The sequence below is a fragment of the Vulpes lagopus genome, chromosome X (genome assembly GCF_018345385.1).
Source record: "Vulpes lagopus strain Blue_001 chromosome X, ASM1834538v1, whole genome shotgun sequence".
Taxonomy (NCBI): domain Eukaryota; kingdom Metazoa; phylum Chordata; class Mammalia; order Carnivora; family Canidae; genus Vulpes; species Vulpes lagopus.
This window is the reverse complement of record NC_054848.1, coordinates 42,657,114-42,679,532: the sequence shown is the minus strand read 5'-3', so window position 1 is coordinate 42,679,532 and position 22,419 is coordinate 42,657,114. Positions and strand designations below refer to the sequence as shown.

At 41.1% G+C, this 22,419-nt stretch overlaps 1 protein-coding gene across 1 annotated transcript in view; it reads right to left on the bottom strand.

Moving 5' to 3' along the window:
- USP27X (ubiquitin specific peptidase 27 X-linked) overlaps window positions 1–10,547 on the bottom strand; it is a 106,737-nt gene extending 96,190 nt beyond the window's left edge. The window contains exon 1 of the mRNA XM_041740403.1: window positions 10,285–10,547. Coding sequence (XP_041596337.1) covers window positions 10,285–10,547 — 263 coding nt within the window. The remainder of the gene's footprint in view (window positions 1–10,284) is intronic.
- Window positions 10,548–22,419: the final 11,872 nt, after the last annotated feature.

Here is a 22,419-nt window from a genome sequence, read left to right as displayed (position 1 = left end):
ATTTATCCCTGGGACACAAGGCTGGTTCAACACTCGTAAAACCATCAATGTGATTCATCATATCAGCAAGAGAAAAACCAAGAACCATATGATCCTCTCATTAGATGCAGAGAAAGCATTTGACAAAATACAGCATCCATTCCTGATCAAAACCCTTCAGAGTGTTGGGATAGAGGGAACTTTCCTCGACATCTTAAAAGCCATTTACGAAAAGCCCACAGCAAATATCATTCTCAATGGGGAAGCACTGGAGCCTTTCCCGTAAGATCAGGAACAAGACAGGGATGTCCACTCTCACCACTGCTGTTCAACATAGTTCTGGAAGTCCTCGCCTCAGCAATCAGACAACAAAAAGACATTAAAGGCATTCAAATTGGCAAAGAAGAAGTCAAACTCTCCCTCTTTCGCCGATGACATGATACTCTACATAGAAAACCCAAAAGACTCCACCCCAAGATTGCTAGAACTCATACAGCAATTTGGTAGCGTGGCAGGATACAAAATCAATGCCCAGAAATCAATGGCATTTCTATACACTAACAATGAGACTGAAGAAAGAGAAATTAAGGAGTCAATCCCATTTACAATTGCACCCAAAAGCATAAGATACCTAGGAATAAACCTAACCAAAGAGGTAAAAGATCTATACCCTAAAAACTATAGAACACTTCTGAAAGAAATTGAGGAAGACACAAAGAGATGGAAAAATATTCCATGCTCATGGATTGGCAGAATTAATACTGTAAAAATGTCAATGTTACCCAGGGCAATTTACACGTTTAATGCAATCCCTATCAAATACCTTGGACTTTCTTCAGAGAGTTAGAACAAATTATTTTAAGATTTGTGTGGAATCAGAAAAGACCCCGAATAGCCAGGGGAATTTTAAAAAAGAAAACCATAGAGGAAACAGGCAAGATGGTGGAAGAGTAGGGTCTCCAAGTCACCTGTCCTCAACAAATTACCTCGAAAACCATCCAATCATCCTGAAAATCTACGAATTCGGCCTGAGATTTAAAGAGAGACCAGCTGGAACGCTACAGTGAGAAGAGTTCGCGCTTCTATCAAGGTAGGAAGACGGGAAAAAAGAAATAAAGGAACAAAAGGCCTCCAAGGGGGAGGGGCCCCCGCGAGGAGCCGGGCTGAGGCCCGGGCGAGTGTCCCCAGGACAGGAGAGCCCCGTCCCAGAGGAGCAGGAGCTGCACCGACCTTCCCGGGGGAAAGGGGCCCGCAGGGAGGTGGAGCAGGATCCCCAGAAAGGCGGGGATGCCCTCGGGCTCCCTGGGACAGTAACAGAGGAACTGCGCCCCGGGAGATGCGCCGAGCTCCCTAAGGGCTGCAGCGCTCGGCGGGACCGGGAGAAGCTCCGAGGGGCTTGGGCGGCGGCTCCGCGGAGGGGGCTGCGGGGCTCCAGGAGCAGCTCGGAGGGGCTCGGGCGGCGGCTCCGCGGAGGGGGCTGGGGCCGGGAGCGCGAATCCAACAGCGCAGGCCCCGGAGCACAGGGCGCCGGGACTCAGCCCAGGATCCGGCCTCCCCCCGGACAGGCAGAGGCCGGGAGGGCCCAGGACAGCGAGGACGCTCCTGCCTGGAGCTGAGCAGATCAGCGGCCCCGCCCGGGAGCCCCCGGGCCCTGCAGACGGAGAGCCCCGGAGTTACTGCGGGAGCTGACTCCAGGGTCCCAGAGCTTCCCCCGCCACTGTGGCTTCCTCCCGGGGCCTCACGGGGTAAACACCCCCACTGAGCCCTGCACCAGGCAGGGGCAGAGCAGCTCCCCCAAGTGCTAACACCTGAGAATCAGCACAGCAGGCCCCTCCCCCAGAAGACCAGCGAGACGGACCAGTTCCAAGGGTAGTAAAGGGACTTAAAGTACACAGAATCGGAAGATACTCCCCCGTGTTTTTTTTTTTTGTTTTGTTTTGTTTTTTTGTTTTGTTTTGTTTTGTGCTTTTTTTTTCTTTCTTTCTTCTTGGTTTCTGATTGCTTCCCCCACCCCACGCCACCTTTTTTTCTTTTTTCTCCTTTCTTTCTTTTTCTTTCTTTTTCTTCTCCCCCCCCCCCTTTTTTTATTCTTCTTTCTCTTTTTTCTTTTTCTCTTTTCTTTCCTTCTCTCTCTTTTTCTCCTTTTCCCAATACAACTTGTTTTTGGCCACTCTGCACTGAGCAAAATGACTAGAAGGAAAACCTCACCTCAAAAAAAAGAATCAGAAACAGCCCACTCTCCCACAGAGTTACAAAATATGGATTACAATTCAATGTCAGAAAGCCAATTCAGAAGCACTATTTTACAGCTACTGGTGGCTCTAGAAAAAACCATAAAGGACTCAAGAGACTTCATGACTGCAGAATTTAGATCCAATCAGGCAGAAATTAAAAATCAATTAAATGAGATGCAATCCAAGCTAGAAGTCCTAACCACGAGGGTTAACGAGGTGGAAGAACGAGTGAGTGACATAGAAGACAAGTTGATGGCAAAGAGGGAAACTGAGGAAAAAAGAGACAAGCAATTAAAAGATCATGAGGATAGATTAAGGGAAATAAATGACAGCCTGAGGAAGAAAAACCTACGTTTAATTGGGGTTCCTGAGGGCGCCGAAAGGGCCAGAGGGCCAGAATATGTATTTGAACAAATCCTAGCTGAAAACTTTCCTAATCTGGGAAGGGAAACAGGCATTCAGATCCAGGAAATAGAGAGATCCCCCCCGAAAATCAACAAAAACCGTTCGACACCTCGACATTTAATAGTGAAGCTTGCAAATTCCAAAGATAAGGAGAAGATCCTTAAAGCAGCAAGAGAAAAAAAGTCCCTGACTTTTATGGGGAGGAATATTAGGGTAACAGCAGACCTCTCCACAGAGACCTGGCAGGCCAGAAAGGGCTGGCAGGATATATTCAGGGTCCTAAATGAAAAGAACATGCAACCAAGAATACTTTATCCAGCAAGGCTTTCATTCAAAATGGAAGGAGAGATAAAGAGCTTCCAAGACAGGCAGGAACTGAAAGAATATGTAACCTCCAAACCAGCTCTGCAAGAAATTTTAAGGGGGACTCTTAAAATTCCCCTTTAAGAAGAAGTTCAGTGGAACAATCCACAAAAACAAGGACTGAATACATATGATGACACTAAACTCATATCTGTCAATAGTAACTCTGAACGTGAACGGGCTTAATGACCCCATCAAAAGGCGCAGGGTTTCAGACTGGATAAAAAAGCAGGACCCATCTATTTGCTGTCTACAAGAGACTCATTTTAGACAGAAGGACACCTACAACCTGAAAATAAAAGGTTGGAGAACCATTTACCATTCAAATGGTCCTCAAAAGAAAGCAGGGGTTGCCATCCTTATATCAGAGAAATTAAAATTTACCCCAAAGACTATAGTGAGAGATGAAGAGGGACACTATCTCATACTCAAAGGATCTATCCAACAAGAGGACTTAACAATCCTCAATATATATGCCCCGAATGTGGGAGCTGCCAAATATTTAAACCAATTAATAACCAAACTCAAGAAATACCTTGATAATAATACACTTATACTTGGTGACTTCAATCTAGCTCTTTCTACCCTGGATAGGTCTTCTAAGCACAACATGTCCAAAGAAACGAGAGCTTTAAATGATACACTGGACCAGATGGATTTCACAGATATCTACAGAACTTTACATCCAAACTCAACTGAATACACATTCTTCTCAAGTGCACATGGAACTTTCTCCAGAATAGACCACATACTGGGTCACAAATCGGGTCTGAACCGATACCAAAAGATCGGGATAGTCCCTTGTATATTCTCAGACCATAATGCCTTGAAATTAGAACTTAATCACAACAAGAAGTTTGGAAGGACCACAAACACGTGGAGGTTAAGGACCATCCTGCTAAAAGATGAAAAGGTCAACCAGGAAATTAAGGAAGAATTAAAAAGATTCATGGAAACTAATGAGAATGAAGATACAACCGTTCAAAATCTTTGGGATGCAGAAAAAGGAGTCCTGAGGGGGAAACACATCGCAATACAAGCATCCATTCAAAAACTGGAAAGATCTCAAATTCAAAAGCTCACCTTACACATAAAGGAACTAGAGAAAAAGCAACAAATAGACCCCACCCCCAGCAGAAGAAGAGAGTTAATTAAAATTCGAGCAGAACTCAATGATATCGAGACCAAAAGAACTGTGGAACAGATCAACAGAACCAGGAGTTGGTTCTTTGAAAGAATTAATAAGATAGATAAACCATTAGCCAACCTTATTAAAAAGAAGAGAGAGAAGACTCAAATTAATAAAATCATGAATGAGAAAGGAGAGATCACTACCAACACCAAGGAAATACAAACGATTTTAAAAACATATTATGAACAGCTGTACGCCAATAAATTAGGAAATCTAGAAGAAATGGACGCATTCCTGGAAAGCCACAAACTACCAAAACTGGAGCAGGAAGAAATAGAAAACCTGAACAGGCCAATAACCAGGGAGGAAATTGAAGCAGTCATCAAAAACCTCCCAAGACACAAGAGTCCAGGGCCAGATGGCTTCCCAGGGGAATTCTATCTAACGTTTAAAGAAGAAATCATACCTATTCTACTAAAGCTGTTTGGAAAGATAGAAAGAGATGGAGTACTTCCAAATTCGTTCTATGAGGCCAGCATCACCTTAATTCCGAAACCAGACAAAGACCCCACCAAAAAGGAGAATTACAGACCAATATCCCTGATGAACATGGATGCAAAAATTCTCAACAAGATACTAGCCAATAGGATCCAACAACACATTAAGAAAATTATTCACCATGACCAAGTAGGATTTATCCCTGGGACACAAGGCTGGTTCAACACTCGTAAAACCATCAATGTGATTCATCATATCAGCAAGAGAAAAACCAAGAACCATATGATCCTCTCATTAGATGCAGAGAAAGCATTTGACAAAATACAGCATCCATTCCTGATCAAAACCCTTCAGAGTGTTGGGATAGAGGGAACTTTCCTCGACATCTTAAAAGCCATTTACGAAAAGCCCACAGCAAATATCATTCTCAATGGGGAAGCATTGGGAGCCTTTCCCCTAAGATCAGGAACAAGACAGGGATGTCCACTCTCACCACTGCTGTTCAACATCGTTCTGGAAGTCCTCGCCTCAGCAATCAGACAACAAAAAGACATTAAAGGCATTCAAATTGGCAAAGAAGAAGTCAAACTCTCCCTCTTCGCCGATGACATGATACTCTACATTGAAAACCCAAAAGACTCCACCCCAAGATTGCTAGAACTCATACAGCAATTTGGTAGCGTGGCAGGATACAAAATCAATGCCCAGAAATCAATGGCATTTCTATACACTAACAATGAGACTGAAGAAAGAGAAATTAAGGAGTCAATCCCATTTACAATTGCACCCAAAAGCATAAGATACCTAGGAATAAACCTAACCAAAGAGGTAAAAGATCTATACCCTAAAAACTATAGAACACTTCTGAAAGAAATTGAGGAAGACACAAAGAGATGGAAAAATATTCCATGCTCATGGATTGGCAGAATTAATACTGTAAAAATGTCAATGTTAACCAGGGCAATTTATACGTTTAATGCAATCCCTATCAAAATACCATGGACTTTCTTCAGAGAGTTAGAACAAATTATTTTAAGATTTGTGTGGAATCAGAAAAGACCCCGAATATCCAGGGGAATTTTAAAAAAGAAAACCATATCTGGGGGCATCACAGTGCCAGATTTCAGGTTGTACTACAAAGCTGTGGTCATCAAGACAGTGTGGTACTGGCACAAAAACAGACACATAGATCAATGGAACAGAATAGAGAACCCAGAAGTGGACCCTGAAATGTACGGTCATCTAATATTCGATAAAGGTGGAAAGACTATCCATTGGAAGAAAGACAGTCTCTTCAATAAATGGTGCTGGGAAAATTGGACATCCACATGGAGAAGAATGAAACTGGACCACTCTCTTTCACCATACACAAAGATAAACTCAAAATGGATGAAAGATCTAAATGTGAGACAAGATTCCATCAAAATCCTACAGGAGAACACAGGCAACACCCTTTTTGAACTTGGCCACAGTAACTTCTTGCAAGATACATCCAGGAAGGCAAAAGAAACAAAAGCAAAAATGAACTATTGGGACTTCATCAAGATAAGAAGCTTTTGCACAGCAAAGGATACAGTCAACAAAACTAAAAGACAACCTACAGAATGGGAGAAGATATTTGCAAATGACATATCAGATCAAGGGCTAGTTTCCAAAATCTAAAAATAACTTATTAAACTCAACACCAAAGAAACAAACAATCCAATCATGAAATGGGCAAAAGACATGAAGAGAAATCTCACAGAGGAAGACATGGACATGGCCAACAAGCACGTGAGAAAATGCTCTGCATCACTTGCCATCAGGGAAATACAAATCAAAACCACAATGAGATACCACCTCACACCAGTGAGAATGGGGAAAATTAACAAGGCAGGAAACAACAAATGTTGGAGAGGATGCGGAGAAAAGGGAACCCTCTTACACTGTTGGTGGGAACGTGAACTGGTGCAGCCACTCTGGAAAACTGTGTGGAGGTTCCTCAAAGAGTTAAAAATAGACCTGTCCTACGACCCAGCAATTGCACTGTTGGGGATTTACCCCAAAGATTCAGATGCAATGAAACGTCGGGACACCTGCACCCCGATGTTTCTATCAGCAATGGCCACAATAGCCAAACTGTGGAAGGAGTCTCGGTGTCCATCGAAAGATGAATGGATAAAGAAGATGTGGTTTATGTATACAATGGAATATTACTCAGCAATTAGAAACGACAAATACCCACCATTTGCTTCAACGTGGATGGAACTGGAGGGTATTATGCTGAGTGAAATAAGTCAATCGGAGAAGGACAAACAGTGTATGTTCTCATTCATTTGGGGAATATGAATAATAGTGAAAGGGAATATAAAGGAAGGGAAAAGAAATGTTGGGAAATATCAGGAAGGGAGACAGAACATAAAGACTCCTAACTCGGGGAAACGAACTAGGTGTGGTGGAAGGGGAGGAGGGCAGGTGTTGGAGGGGAATGGGTGACGGGCACTGAGGTGGACACTTGATGGGATGAGCACTGGGTGTTTTTCTGTATGTTGGTAAATTGAACACCAATAAAAATTAATTTAAAAAAATTAAAAAAAAAAGAAAAGTATTTAAGTTGCAGTTTGTCCAGCTTTTTTGTTGTGAGGATGGAAGTGATGCTCTTTGCAACACTCTATATTTCCACACAGAAACCAGCCTTTCTTTTGTTTTCATCCTACCAGTATCATTACATTTGCAGACAGCATATGGTCAAGTCATGGTTTTTCATTTTGACAGTGTTTATCCTTAAATTAATGTATTTAGGCCATTTAAATTTAATATATTATTGATGTTTGGATTCAGACCTATTATTTTATTGTTTTCTGGTTTTCCTTCTGTTTTTAATTCTTGTTTTACCTTTACTGCCTTGTTTTGGGTTATTTAAAACATTCGATATTCCATTTCAGTATATCTGTTATGATTTTGACTATATCTTTGCATGTGATTTTACAGTGGTTGCTCTAGGAATTACAAAGTACATACTTATCTTGTCATTTTCTCCTTAGAATCAATATTTTATCATTTCAGTTCAAATGTAGAAACCTTGCCACCTTCCAGGCCTTTTATCATCTCCTCTTTAGGCTATAGTTGTCTGATTGATTACAATTTACATATGTTGAAAACTACATCAGACGATATAAATTTTTTTCTCATTAAACTTTTGTTTTAATGGGTCTCAAGATTCTGTGACAGATTTTTGGTCAAGTTGTTCCCATTAAAAAGTATTGATTTTAGGGGATCCCTGGGTGGCTCAGCAGTTTAGTGCCTGCCTTCAGCCCAGGGCCTGATCCTGGAATCCCGGGATGGAGTCCCACATCAGGATCCCCGCATGGAGCCTGCTTCTCCCTCTGCCTGTGTCTCTGTCTCTCTCTCTCTCTCTGTGTGTGTGTGTGTGTGTGTGTGTGTGTGTTTGTGTCTCATGAATAAATAAATAAAAATCTTTTAAAAAGTATTGATTTTAAAAGCTAAGTAACTTAAATGTCACACACACACGAAAAACAAATGGTCCACAAAAACATTCTACTTTCCTTCTAATGATTTTTACAATGTATTGTTATCATTAACCAGTCTTTTGCTGGCCAATTTGACACAAACAGTTCTGACACCATTCTTCTACCACCAATTAAGGCTGGAGTGGCAGGTGTTGGAGATAATATTCATTTAGGCATCTGAGCTTTCTGGACAGACTTTGTGACCTTGCCAGCTCCAGCTGCCTCCTTGTCCAGTGCTTTGATGACACCCACAGCAACCATCAGCCTCATGTCATGAACAGCAAAAAAAACCCAGAGGAGGATAGTCAGAGAAGCTCTCAACACACATAGACTTGCCAAGAACCATGTCAAAGATGACAGCATCACCAGATTTCAAGAACTTGGGACCATATTCGATAAAGGAGGAAAGACTATCCACTGGAAGAAAGACAGTCTCTTCAATAAATGGTGCTGGGAAAATTGGACATCCACGTGCAGAAGAATGAAACTAGACCACTCTCTTGCACCATACACAAAGATAAACTCAAAATGGATGAAAGACCTAATTGTGAGACAAGAATCCATCAAAATCCTAGAGGAGAACACAGGCAACACCCTTTTTGAACTCGGCCACAGTAACTTCTCGCAAGATACATCCAGGAAGGCAAAAGAAACAAAAGCAAAAATGAATTATTGGGACTTCATCAAGATAAGAAGCTTTTGCACAGCAAAGATACACTCAACAAAACTAAAAGACAACCTACAGAATGGGAGAAGATATTCGCAAATGACCTATCAGATAAAGGGCTAGTTTCCAAGATCTATAAAGAACTTATTCAACTCAACAGCAAAGAAACAAACAATCCAATCATGAAATGGGCAAAAGACATGAACAGAAATCTCACAGAGGAAGACATAGACATGGCCAACACGCACATGAGAAAATGCTCTGCATCACTTGCCATCAGGGAAATACAAATCAAAACCACAATGAGATACCACCTCACACCAGTGAGAATGGGGAAAATTAACAAGGCAGGAAACAACAAATGTTGGAGAGGATGTGGAGAAAGGGAACCCTCTTACACTGTTGGTGGGAATGTGAACTGGTACAGCCACTCTGGAAAACTGTGTGGAGGTTCCTCAAAGAGTTCAAAATAGACCTGCCCTATGACCCAGCAATTGCACTGCTGGGGATTTACCCCAAAGATACAGATGCAATGAAATGCCGGGACACCTGCACCCCGATGTTTCTAGCAGCAATGTCCACAATAGCCAAACTGTGGAAGGAGCCTTGGTGTCCATTGAAAGATGAATGGATAAAGAAGATGTGGCTTATGTATACAATGGAATATTACTCAGCCATTAGAAATGACAAATACCCACCATTTGCTTCGACGTGGATGGAACTGGAGGGTATTATGCTGAGTGAAATAAGTCAATTGGAGAAGGACAAACATTATATGGTCTCATTCATTTGGGGAATATAAGTAATAGTGAAAAGGAATAGAAGAGAAGGGAGAAGAAAGGGGTAGGAAATATCAGAAAGGGAGACAGAACATGAAGACTCCTAACTCTGGGAAATGAACTAGGGGTGATGGAAGGGGAGGAGGGTGCAGGGTGGGGGTGAATGGGTGACGAGCACTGAGGGGGGCACTTGACGGGATGAGCATTGGGTGTTATTCTGTATGATGGCAAATTGAACACCAATAAAAAATAAATTTATTATTTAAAAAAAAGAACTTGGGACCATCTTCCAGCTTTTTTCCAGAACGATTATCTGTCTTCTCCTTCAGCTCAGCAAACTTGCAAGCAATGTGAGCTGTGTGACAATCCAGCACAGGTGAATGTCTAACACTGATTTGGCCTGTTGGTTCAGGATAATCAGCTGAGCTGTGAAGCCAGCTGCTTCCATTGGTGGGTCATTTTTGCTGTCACCAACCACATTGCCATAATGAACATCTTTGATAGATATATTCTTCACATTGAAGTCCATATTGTCCCTAGGAAGAGACTCACTCAAAGCTTTATGGTGCATTTCAACAGATTTTAGTTTAATTGTAACACTGGGGCAAAGGTGACCACATGTCAGGTTTAAGAACATCAGTTTCCACTTGGCCCACAAGGACAGTACCCATACCACCAATTTTGTAGACATCCTCAAGAGGCAGATGCAAGGGCTTACCAGTTGGACAAGTTGGTGGCAGAATGCAATAGAGCTTCAAACATTGTGTTTCCACTGCCATTCCTATCTTTACAGGTGACTTTCCTTCTCTTGGACCAAGGCATGTTAGCACTTGCTTCCAGCATGTCATCATTATTCCAACCAGAAATTGGCACAAATGCTAATGTGTTGGGATTGTAACCAATTTTCTTAATGTAGGTGGTGACTTCATTAATGATTTCCTCATGTCTCTTCTGGGTATAGGGTAGCTCAGTGGAATCCATTTTATTAACACCAACAATTAGTTGTTTCACACCCAGTGCATAAGCCAGAAGGGCATGCTCACAGGTCTACTATTCTTGGAAATACTGGCTTCAAATTCACCAACACCAGCAGCAACAATCAGAACAGCACAGTAAGCCTGAGATGTGCCTATAATCACATTTTTTATAAAGTCTCTGTGTCCTGGGGCATCAATGATGGTCACTTAATACTTGCTGGTCTCAAATTTCCACAGGGAGATATCAATGATGATACCACATTCACATTCAGCTTTCAGTTTATCCAAGACCCAGGCATATTTGAAGGAGCTTTTTTCCATCTCTTTCTCCAATTTTTTGATAGTTCTTTTTTTAAAGGTTTTATTTATTTATTCATGAGAGACAGAGAGAGAGAGGCAGAGACACAGGCAGAGGGAAGCAGGCTCCCCACAGGAACCCAATGTGGGACTCGATCCTGGACTCCAGGACCATGCCCCAAGTCAAAGGCAGACACTCAACCACTGAGCCACCCAGGTGTCCTGGATAGTTCTTTTATTGATGCCACCACATTTGTAGACCAGATGACCAATAGTGGTAGATTTTCCCAAATCTCTGTGTCCAAACAACAACAATGTTGATATGAGTCTTTTCCTTTCCCATTTTGGTTTAAGTTTAGTGGTAGTTTTCATGACACCTGTGTCCTGGTGGCAAAACCAAAGTGAAAAAAAGTCAGACAATGGTATAAATGTTACTTTTAAGTGTCAAACATAGTTTAAAGGACCTAGTATGAAAAGAATCATCTATTATATTTACCCAGATATTTACCATTTCTGGGTCCCTAGATTTGAATCTGAGTTGTGTGGTATCAGTGTTGAGTGTGAAGCTTCTGAATACTTCATCTCTGTAGAGTATAAGATCTTTCAAATCTTTGAGATCAGCTTTATATGGTTTAATGAAGTTTGTGAGGTTTATAAGGTTTATGAGGTACATGGGGGTTTACATTCAAAATGTGAGATCCCTATAATTTTAGAATGTCTGTGTTCCACTTTTATATTTGAGGCATTTGGTGTCTGTGCTGAAGGATTATGGCCCCTGAACACTTTGAGTGTCTATGCTTCAAGATTTTTTTTTTTTTTTTTTTTTTTTTTGCTTCAAGATTTTTATGTAAGGTATTTGCAGTTCGTGTTCCAGGGTATAATATCTCTGAACTCTTTGAGGTCTATATCCCATGTTTTGAATCTAAATTATGTGGGTCAGAGTTCAATGTGTGACATCTCTAAAATTCTGAAGCTCTGTGTTGTAAGTTGAATGTGAGGTACTTGGGCTTTTTGATCAAGGTGTGAGTACTCTGAAATATTAGAGGATCTCTGTTCCAAATTTGAGTCTGAGATATTTGAGTCTTTTTTTTAAGATTGATTTATTTATTCATGAGAGACGCACAAAGAGAGGCACAGACACAGGCAGAGGGAGAAGCAGGCTCCTTGCAGGGAGCAAGATGTGTGGCTTGATCCTAGAATTCCAGAATCACATGCTGAGCCACCCAGGCGTCCCATATTTGAGTCTTATACACAAGAAGTGGGGGTTTGATATTTTTGAGAGTATATTTCTATTTTTTTATCTGAGGTGTTTGGAAGTCTTTGTTCAAGAGTAATGTCTCTAAAACCTTTGAGGGGATAGGTTCCACAATTTAAGTCTGAGATAGTTAGGGGGTCTGTGCTCAGAGTTGAGTTCTCTGCCCCAAGGTTTGGGTCTGAGATAATTGTGGGACTGTGGTCAGTCTCAGGTTTCTGAACTCTTTGAGAATCTGTGGCTAAAGATCTGAGTCAGAGAGATTTGGATGTCTGTGTTCACAGCGTGAGATCTCTGAGGTCTTTGAGATGTGCCTCAAAGTTTAATCTGTTTAATATAGAGTGAGTGCCAAAAGTGTAAACTCTGTGAATACTTTGAGGGTCTGTATTCAAGGCATGAAGTCTCTGAAATTTTAGAGGGTCTGTGTCCCAAGTTTAGGTCTAAGGTATTTGAGGTCTTAGTTCAAAGAGTGAAGTCCTTAAATTCTCTGAGGGTATATATTCAAAATTTTTTGTCTGAGTTGTTTAAACATCTGCATACCTATTTACATAAGGTATATGTTTGAAAGTTCTCACCTCCTGAGGGCATATGTTTGAAAGTTTGAACCTGAGATAGGATTCTGTGCTTAAGCTTCCTAAGTCCTTTAGAGTCTGTTCCAACTTTTAAATATGAAGCAACTAGAAGTCTGTGTACTAGGTGTGAGGTCCCTCAGCTGTTTTTCAGTCTTTGCCTCAAGGTTTAACTCTGAGATTTTTGGAGGTCTCTGTCAGTGAGAAATGTCTCTGAAATCAATAAAATTATGTTTCCAAGAGTTTAACTCTGAGGTATTCAGAGGTCTGTGTTCAGCATGTTAAGTCTTTGAACTTTTAGAGAATCTGTATCCCAGGTTTTGAATATGAAGTATTTGGGATTTCTTTTCAGAGTGTAAAGTCTGAAATTTTAGAGGCTTTGTGTCCCAGGGATTTAGCTGGAATTATTTGGGGATCCATAGTCAGAGTGTATGAGGTCTCTGAAATTTTGAGAGTCTCTGTCCTAAGGTTTGATTCTGAGGGGTTTGGAAGTCTGTATTCAGGGTATGAGTTCTCTGAACTCTTTAGGGTCTGTAACACAAGTTTGACTCTAAAGTATTTGGTGGTCTGTGTTCAGCATGAGGTCTCTGAAGTCTGAAAATTTGTGTTGTAAGGTTTGAACCTAAGGTCACTATGGGTCTATGATCAGAGTGTGAGACCTCTCATACCTTTTGGTGTCTTTGTTTTAGTGTTTGAGTCTGAGGTGTTTGTAGGGTCTCTGATCAGGGTGAGAGGTCTCTAGAACCTATGGGAGTCTGTTCCCAAAGGCTTAAGTTTCATGCATCTGGAGGTTTGCATTCATGGGATGAGGTCTCTCTACTTTCTGAGGATCTATGTCCCAAAGATTCAGCATGAGTTATTTATAGGTCTGTGTTCAGAGTTGAAGCCTCTGAGATTTCCAGCTTCTGTTCTGAGAGTTTAGTTTTAGGAATTAAGAGACTTATTTTTGGGGTATATGGTCTTTGAACTTTTAGAATGTCTGAGTTCCACATTTTGATCTGAGGTATTTGGAGGGGTATTCAGGAAGTGAGGTCCATGAATTCTTTGAAAGTCTTTGTTCCAAGTTTTTTGCTTGAGGTGTTTGGAAGTCCATGTTTAGGGTATGAGGTCTCTGATCTCTCTAACGGCATATGGTCCATGTTTTGAGTTAGTTATTTAGAGGTATGTGCTCATGTTCTCTGAAAATTTTCAGGGTCAGTCCAAAGGTTTGAATCTGAAGTAACTGCTGATTTGTGTTCAGGATATGAGGCCTTCTGAACTTTTTCAGGGTCTGGCATATAAGGTTTAAATCTGAGGTAATTGGGGGTCTGTGATCAAGTTGTGAAGTCTTTGAAACTTTAAACTTGGATCCCAAGTTTCACAGGTACTTTTGCTCTGAGTTCAAAGAGTAAGGTTCTTGAAACCTTTTAAGTTTTAGGTTCCAAGTTTTTTGTCTGAGTTGTTTAGACAGCCCTGTTCAAGATGTGAGGTCTCTGAACTCTAAGAATCTATGTTCAAATGTTTAAATCTGAGGTATTTGGAGGTCTGTGTTTATAGGATAAGGACTCTGAAGTCTTTGAGTGTCTATGCCAACATTTGAATCAGGGGCTCTGGGTGTCTGTGATCAGGGCATAAGAGATGTCTGAACTTATTAACTATCTGTGTGCTCTAGGGTTTGATCTGAAGCACTTTGGGGTCTGCAATCTGAGTGTGAAATTGCTCCATGCTGTAAGGATGTTGGTGGGAAAGTTTTATTGTGTTCTATAGGGCTCTGAGTTCAAGGTTGGAGGTTCTGAAACATTTTGATGATCCATGTTCTCAGGTTTCAGTCTGATGTGACAGGGGATTTGGGTTTGTGAGTTTAGGGATTTGTGGTTGGAGTATGAGGACTGAAATTGCTGAGGGTCTTTGATATGAATTTTGAATCTGAGCTTCTGGAGTCTATATTCAGCATGTGAGGGTTCTGATTTCTGAAGGTCTATGTTGGCAGGTCAAGGTCTTAACTGTTGGGTGTGGAAGTGTTTGGTGGTACATGTTCAGGTGGTGTATGAGGTATCTGACTCTTTGAAGATTTTTTTAGGATTGATTTTGAGGTATTTGTGCATCTATATTTTGAGAAGTCTTTGAGGGCTTATGATAATGAATTTGATGTATTTACACAACTGTGTTTAGAGTTTTAGTTCTATGAAATCTTTAAGGATCTATGTTCCAAGATGTGATGCCTTTTGTGTCTGTTTTTGTTTTCATTCACAAATCTTTGAGGGCTTTATTCTAATGTTTATATGACATATATGGATTTTTAAAAAAAATAAGTAAGTTTACTGAATTCATGGAAGGTCTATGTCAAGGTTGAAGTCTGAGATATTTGTTAGGATGTATAGTGGGTATGAGGTCTATGCATTTATTGAGGGTCTAAGTTCCAAATACTGAATCACCAATATTCAGAGATGTGTCCAGATTGTAATGACACAGAATACCCTCATAATATGTGTTCCCAGGTTGGATTCTGAGGTGTTTGGGGTCTTTTTTCAAGGATAGAGGAGTTTGAACTCTTTAAGGGTTTGTTTCCCAGGTTTGCTTCCAAGTTCCAAGTTTTGTTTTGGTTTGGTTTGGTTTTTGGCATCTAAGCTCAGGGTGTGAGGACTCTGAACGTTAGAGGGTCAGTGTTCCAAGAACTGTGTGTGTGGTATTTGATTATTGATGTTCGGAGTGTAAAGTCTCTGAAATTTTGAGGTCCTTGGAGTATGAGATTTTGGGGATCTGTGTTCAGGGTATGAGGTCTCTTAATTCTTTGGGACCTGTGTTCAAGATTTGAATCTGAGGTAACTGAATGAAGTACCATTTCCTATTGAGAGATCCTACATAGACATAGCCAAAGGATGGTCAGAACTTCTTCTTCTTCTTCCTTCTTCCTTCTTCCTTCTTTCTTCTTCTTCCTTCTTCTTCTTCTCTTCTTCTTCTTCTTCTTCTTCTTCTTTCTTCTTCTTCTTCTTCTTCTTCTTCTTCTTCTTCTTCTTCTTCTTCTTCTTTCTTCTTCTTTCTTCTTCTTTTTCTTCTTCTTTTTTAACATCATAAGCACATTTCCAAAATAGTGTCTGTAAATTCAAATGTCCTAAATAAGCCTTGCTTGTTATAGATTTCCATTATATTTTCTGAGGGGAAAAATGTCCTAAAGATATTGTAATGATTGTTTTTAAAATGCAGCATATAATTGGCAGGAAAATCTTTTCCAGGAAAAATACATTGTTTATAGTAACATGGTCTTCCATTAGCAGTTGTTTTAGAACTCTTTGTGTATATTGCACTTTTCTAAACCAAATTGTACTGTAACTCTGCATTAAAATATCAAGACTGGGGATCCCTGGGTGGCCCAGCGGTTTGGCGCCTGCCTTTGGCCCAGGGCGCGATCCTGGAGACCCAGGATCGAATCCCACGTCGGGCTCCCGGTGCATGGAGCCTGCTTCTGCCTCTGCCTGTGTCTCTGCCTCTCTCTCTCTCTCTCTCTCTCTCTCTCTCTCTCTGACTATCATAAATAAAAAAATAAAAAATAAAATATCAAGACTATGTTTAAAGTATGCCTCAAATACCACATTCTGTACAAAACTTTCTTGGTCTTATAGATGCTAAAATGTTACTTAAAACCTTTCTGGAAATCCATCCCACTCACACACATCCCTCCCACCTCTAGTCAAAGCAGAGTAGATTCTTCACCCTTCTTCACTCCTGTGGCATTATAATAATACATATTTTATGTGAGATTTCATTTTGCGCTGTTGACTGTGCCTCCTCCCACTGAGAGCAGGGACAGGGAGTATATCTCTTTTTTGGTTCCTTCCATGGTTCCTGACCCACAGTGGGTGGTAGATATTAATGCTGTTATTTATTCATCCATTATTCTAATAAGTCATCATTCCTTTAATTCTCTTGACCTGAATCCATTCTGTCATGTTGCTAACAGTGTTCATCTGGTTTTGAAAAGAAGTGTTTGTAGGACACCTGGGTGGCTCAGTGGTTGAGCATCTGCCTTTGGCTCAGGGCGTGATTAGGTCCAGGGATGAATTCTACATGGGGCTCCCTGTGCGGAGCCTGCTTCTCCCTCTGCCTGTGTCTCTGCCTCTCTCTCTCTCTCTCTCTCTCTCTTTGTCTCTCATGAATAAATAAATAAAAATCTTTAAAAAAAGAAAAGAAAAGAAGTGTTCGTAAAGGGAGGTGTGATGGACACTGTGATGCACCACCCAGATCCCCCTTCAATGAAGGGCTTAGTCTTTCAGGTGCTGGGGGTGCTATTGTCAGACAGCTATCAGCCCCTTCAGAGATTGTTTCAACTACAGAGAGAGAGAGAGAGAGAGAGAGAGAGAGAGCGCTATGTGCACCTGACAGAAGGAGAAAACAACTGGTAAAAAAAATTAAATGTCTGTTAATAGTCAACAGCATACATGGGAAGGTAAATGAGTGATGAGTGTTCATGTTATACTATGGAGCACAAGTGAGTTGCAAAACAGAATAAGGGGGACTGATCTGTACTGGCCAGGATTTCTCCATGACATATTATTAGTGGGGTGCAAGTGAGTAATGCTCATAGTAGGACCTTGTTAGTGTGCATGTAGTGTGTGTGTGTGTGTGTGTATGTGTGTGTGTGTGTGAGATGTGTGAGAACAGAGAAAAATGTCTGGAATAAAACACCTTTAACTGACCCCACTTGTCACCTGTGAGGTGGGGAAGAATGGGGCAGGTGATAATAGCCTAATGTAGTCCATATATTTAGATATCATTTGAAGCTTCTCCACTAGACTGTATTCATATATTTTCTGTATACATATTTCTAAAGGAAAGGCATATACTGAAAATAATACTGTCACTACAGGGCTGAATGAGATTGGGAATATGAGGAGTATAGAAGAACGGGGTCTCAAACTCGTAGGGACATGTAATTATAGATCATGAGAGAAATCCTTCATCCTGACTTCTATTTAGATATGAGCCCTGTGAGGAAAATTTCTATTTTGTGATTCTTTACAAAATAGTCCTCTTCTAATAATAAAATAGTATTATCCATATCAATCAATGGCACCATCACCCATTTTATGTCCCGACACAGAGACTGCTCTCAACATTTTACACCTACCTCTCCTTCACCCAAGTCCAAATCCTTGCTGAATTCAGTCTATTTTACTTCCCAAATACCTGTTTAATGTGCCCAGCTCCTTCCATGTTTATTACATCCACTTAGTCCAAAGGATCTGTCACTCTCTCTCTCCCCTTGCTAAAATAGTCTAGTAACTCTAGTAACTAACAAAAATAGTCTAGTAACTCTAGTAACAAAATACTTTAGTAACTCTGGTCTTCTAACTCTCTTATAATTTATTATCCCCTTAATAAGTAGCTTTCACTTCCATGTTTCTTTTTAGAGTGACCAAATTGAAACATGTAATTCATAACTCACTGCTACAACAACTGATATATTTCACTTTCTACTTTCGGCTTACAGGTGTCATTGGGGGAAAAGTTGGCTCTATTTCACTATGTATTGATTTCCTGTTTTTTTTTTCCTTTGTCAATCTGTAGCCTTCCAGAAAGCAAGAAAAGTGATCCAAGTGATCACATCCTCAGAATTGCTCAGAAAGTAAAAAAGTGCTGTAAATGAGACTTAAACTCATGATCTTGGCATTGCTCACAAATAGTACTGCCTATGCCTACTGTGACCTAATCAAATGAGTCACTGGAACCAAAACTGGGGAAAAGTCTCGGAAGCCTTAATAAAGAAACTTATCTTGACAATGCAGGGTCTCTTCTTAGGGACCTATGATTTGCCCTTGTGGCATTTTCCAGAACACTTGCAGGCTTTTGCTGACCTTCTATTCCCTCTGCAATCCTTCCCAATACTAGCAGTCAATACTGCATCTCATATCTTCCTTTTGCTATCAATACTACCCCTTCTCACTCACTGATTTCTAACCTGACAAAGATATCAAAACATTTACTACCCTGGAACAGTTAGAGAGCTAGGGAAATGAGCCTTTAGAAAAATAATTTTTTAATTGTAAACAAAATGGTAGAAACATATGGAATTAGTCATATGCTTAACTCATTGAAATTACACTATGTATAAAAAAATCTTTCAAGTGAACATCTTCTTTCTTTTAGATAAAAGTGTTTGTAAACACTAGTGTGGAAGCATATGTGAATAGTCCTGGGCTGAAACCTTGAAATTACCCTGTGTATCATGCATCTTTAAAGTAACATATTCATTCATTAAGATATAAGTGTTGGGAATCCCTGGGTGGCTCAGTGGTTTAGTGCCTGCCTTTGACCCAGGGCGTGATCCTGGAGTCCCGCGATTGAGTCCCACATCAGGCTCCCTGCATGGAGTCTGCTTTTCCCTCTACCTGTGTTTCTGCCTCTTTCTTTCTCTGTGTGTCTTTCATGAAGAGATAAATAAAAATCTTTTAAAAAAATAAGATAGGGAATTCCTGGGTGGCTCAGTGGTTTAGCGCCACCTTCAGCCCAGGGCGTGATCCTGGGCTCCCTGCATGGAGCCTGCTTCTCCCTCTGCCTATGGCTCTGCCTCTCTCTTATGCCTCTCATGAATAAATGAGTAAAATCTTAAAAAAAAAAAAAAAGAGCTGAAGGGGACCCATGGGGCACGTGGAGGACATTGTGGGCAGAGATTCAGACCTTCCCAGGTGGAACATCCCCTCCACTCAGCTCTCAGGACACTGGAGCACTTGTGGATACTTAGTTTTATTATCATCATTGGGATCTTGGACCCCCTTCTTCCCCTAGCAGGCACATAGTCCAACAGTCCAACAGCTAGGAATGGGTCTTTTAAAGCCTTTGGGGATCGGGATTGTGAGAAAATCCTCAGAGCATTGCCACTCTGGAACTTTAGATCTGGAGGTCGGTTCAGGCTATGGCAGATAGATAGGGAAGGAGGCATGGCCAAGAGTGTGGACAATTGTAGACACCCACATAAATCTTCACTGACTAGCATATTCCCTGTGGCATAGCTTTCCCACAGAATTGACCCTCCCCACAAAGCCAGCTTCTGGGGTCTGCATAGCAAGGGCATCCTAGTTTACATGAGTCCTCACCTGATCCTCTGAGAATAATAAGGTCTTGTCACTCAAAGTGAGATGGATCCCAGGCCCAGGTGTTTCCACATCTGCAGGCCAGGAGCAATGTCTGCAGGAATGGAAGCAGCTTGGTTTACTGTGGTCTTCTCCCTTATCCCACCCTCTGAGGAATCCAACATAAGCAACTCCACCCTCAGAGCTCTCAGAAAGCTTTCTCTCCCAGCCCCGACCAGTCTGGTATTCACCAAGTGCAGAGAGCCTCCCTCACCTTTCTGATGTGCTCACATCATCTTGAGGTCCCAGGCCTCAAAGTTAATTCAGACCCCCAAACAGTCCCTAGAACCCATACCTTGTGATAAAGACCCTGAAACAGCTTAGAGACTTCACACTGTAGAAGGAGAGCCCTAGAGATGTCATACTATGGATACAGATCCATAAATAACACAGAGACCACACACCTGGGACTGAACACAGCCCTTCTAAACAGCTCACAGACTTCACACCCAGAACAGAAAGTCCCAAACAGTAAAGAGTCTTCACACCCTGGCACAGACCATCAAAAATCCTACTAATATCATGCCTTGGGTCACACATACCCAAACAGCTCACCGACCCGACATCTAGGGCAACACCCCCTTGGAGTTGAGCCATTTGACACTGAGGATATATAGACCCTCAATATCTAGACCTCACAACCTAAGAAAATATATCCCTAAAGGGTTTAGTATAATAAATAGACTCCATGTACCTTTGAGCCTAGACAAAGACCTCTAAATAGGTGGAGGACTTAAAATTCTGAGCACAGACCCCCAAAGACCTCAGAGTGTTATCCAAGTCCCAGTCCATCCAAGTAACTTGACAACTCACTCTGGGCACAGACACATGAACAGCTCAGAAAGCTATATCCTGAACACAGAATACCAAAGAACTCAGGGACTACACAGCCTTGAAGTGGACCTCCAGAAATTATACAAACCTTATATGCTTAACAGACTCGCCAAAAGTTCAGATGTCTCACCTCCTGGGGCACACACCCCCAAATAGCCACAAAAACACATACTTGAAAATAGACCATAAAATACTTCAGAAATTTCACAATGCACCTGTACAGCTTGGAGTCTTAAAAAAAAATCTTTATATACACCTCTTCCCCTTCCAAAAAAGAGCTCAGAGAATCTACACTCTATTTTTTTTTTTTTGAGAATCTACACTCTAAACTCAGACCTCCTGAAAGCCTCAAAACTCACACCCTAGGAATCATACCACCAAACAATGAATACATCTTAGACATAGAACCACTTATAGCCTGAGAGATCCCCATGGAGCTCAGAGATTTCACCCACAATCAGTGCACTCAGACAACTAGTGAACTCAGAGACTTCATACTCCATATAGACCCCGAAACAATTGACAGACCTCACACTACCTTACACCCTGGAACAAGGATCCCTATAGAATTCTGACACTTCACACCAAGAAAACAGATCCAAAAAACCTCAGAAACTTCAAAAGTTGGGACATAGACCCCCAAAGAACTCAGAGACATCACACCCTGAACACAAACCTCCAAAAAGCTGAAAGACCTCTCACCAGGAAACAAGCAAACAGTTTAGAGATCTAATATCCTGCACAAAGACCCAAAAGCAGACTTATGGATTCCAGAACTTTAAAATAGATCCTCCAAAGAGGTGAAAGATTATAAACATTGGGAAACAGAACCACAATTAACTTAAGAATCTCATGCCTTGGGATCCCTGGGTGGCTCAGCAGTTTAGCGCCTGCCTTCAGCCCAGGGCGTGATCCTGGAGTCCCAGGATCAAGTCCCACATTGGGCTACCTGCATGAAGCCTGCTTCTCCCTCTGCTTCTCTCTCTCTCTCTCTCTCTCTCTCTCTCTCTCTCTCTCTCTCATGAATAAATAAATAAAATCTTTTTTAAGAAATAAAAAATAAAATCTTTAACAAAAAAGAATCTCATACCTTGGGCCACTTTTTCAAGTGCTTAGACAACTCACGCTGCGGTCATAGACCCCTGAAATAGTCCCAAAATATCATTCTCTGGGACATAGACCACAAAAGATATAATGGACTTTACACCCTGGGCACAGGCTCCCATGCTGTTCAGAGACCTTCAAAACTTCAGATACTTCATACTCTGAACAATGAATCCCAAAACTAAAAGGCATCTTCCATGGACACATAGACTCATAAGCAGGACAAAGACCTCAAAACCCAGGTGAAGAATCCCCTAATACAAGATACCTGTCACCCTGGGACACAGTGTTCTAAGGAATTTAGAAACCTCGAAGCCTGGGACACAGATTCTAAAAATGTTCAGAGACCTTATACTTTATTTTTTTTATCATTGAGGTATAATTTGACATAGTGTTATATTAGTTTCAGGTGTACAACATCTTGATTCAACTCAGTGCTCACCATGGTAAGTGTAGTCACTCACCATCTGTCACCATACAATGTTATTACAATATTATTTTTTTAATTACAATATTATTGACAATATTTCCTATGATGTACTTTTCATTTCTGTGACATATTTATTTTATAACTGGAAGTTTGTACCTCTTAATCTCCTTTATCTATTTTGCCCATCCCCCTATCCTCCTGCACTCTGGCAACCACCAGTTTGTTCTCTGTATTTCAGAGTCCATTTCATTTTTTGTTTGTTCATGCATTTTGTTTTTTAGATT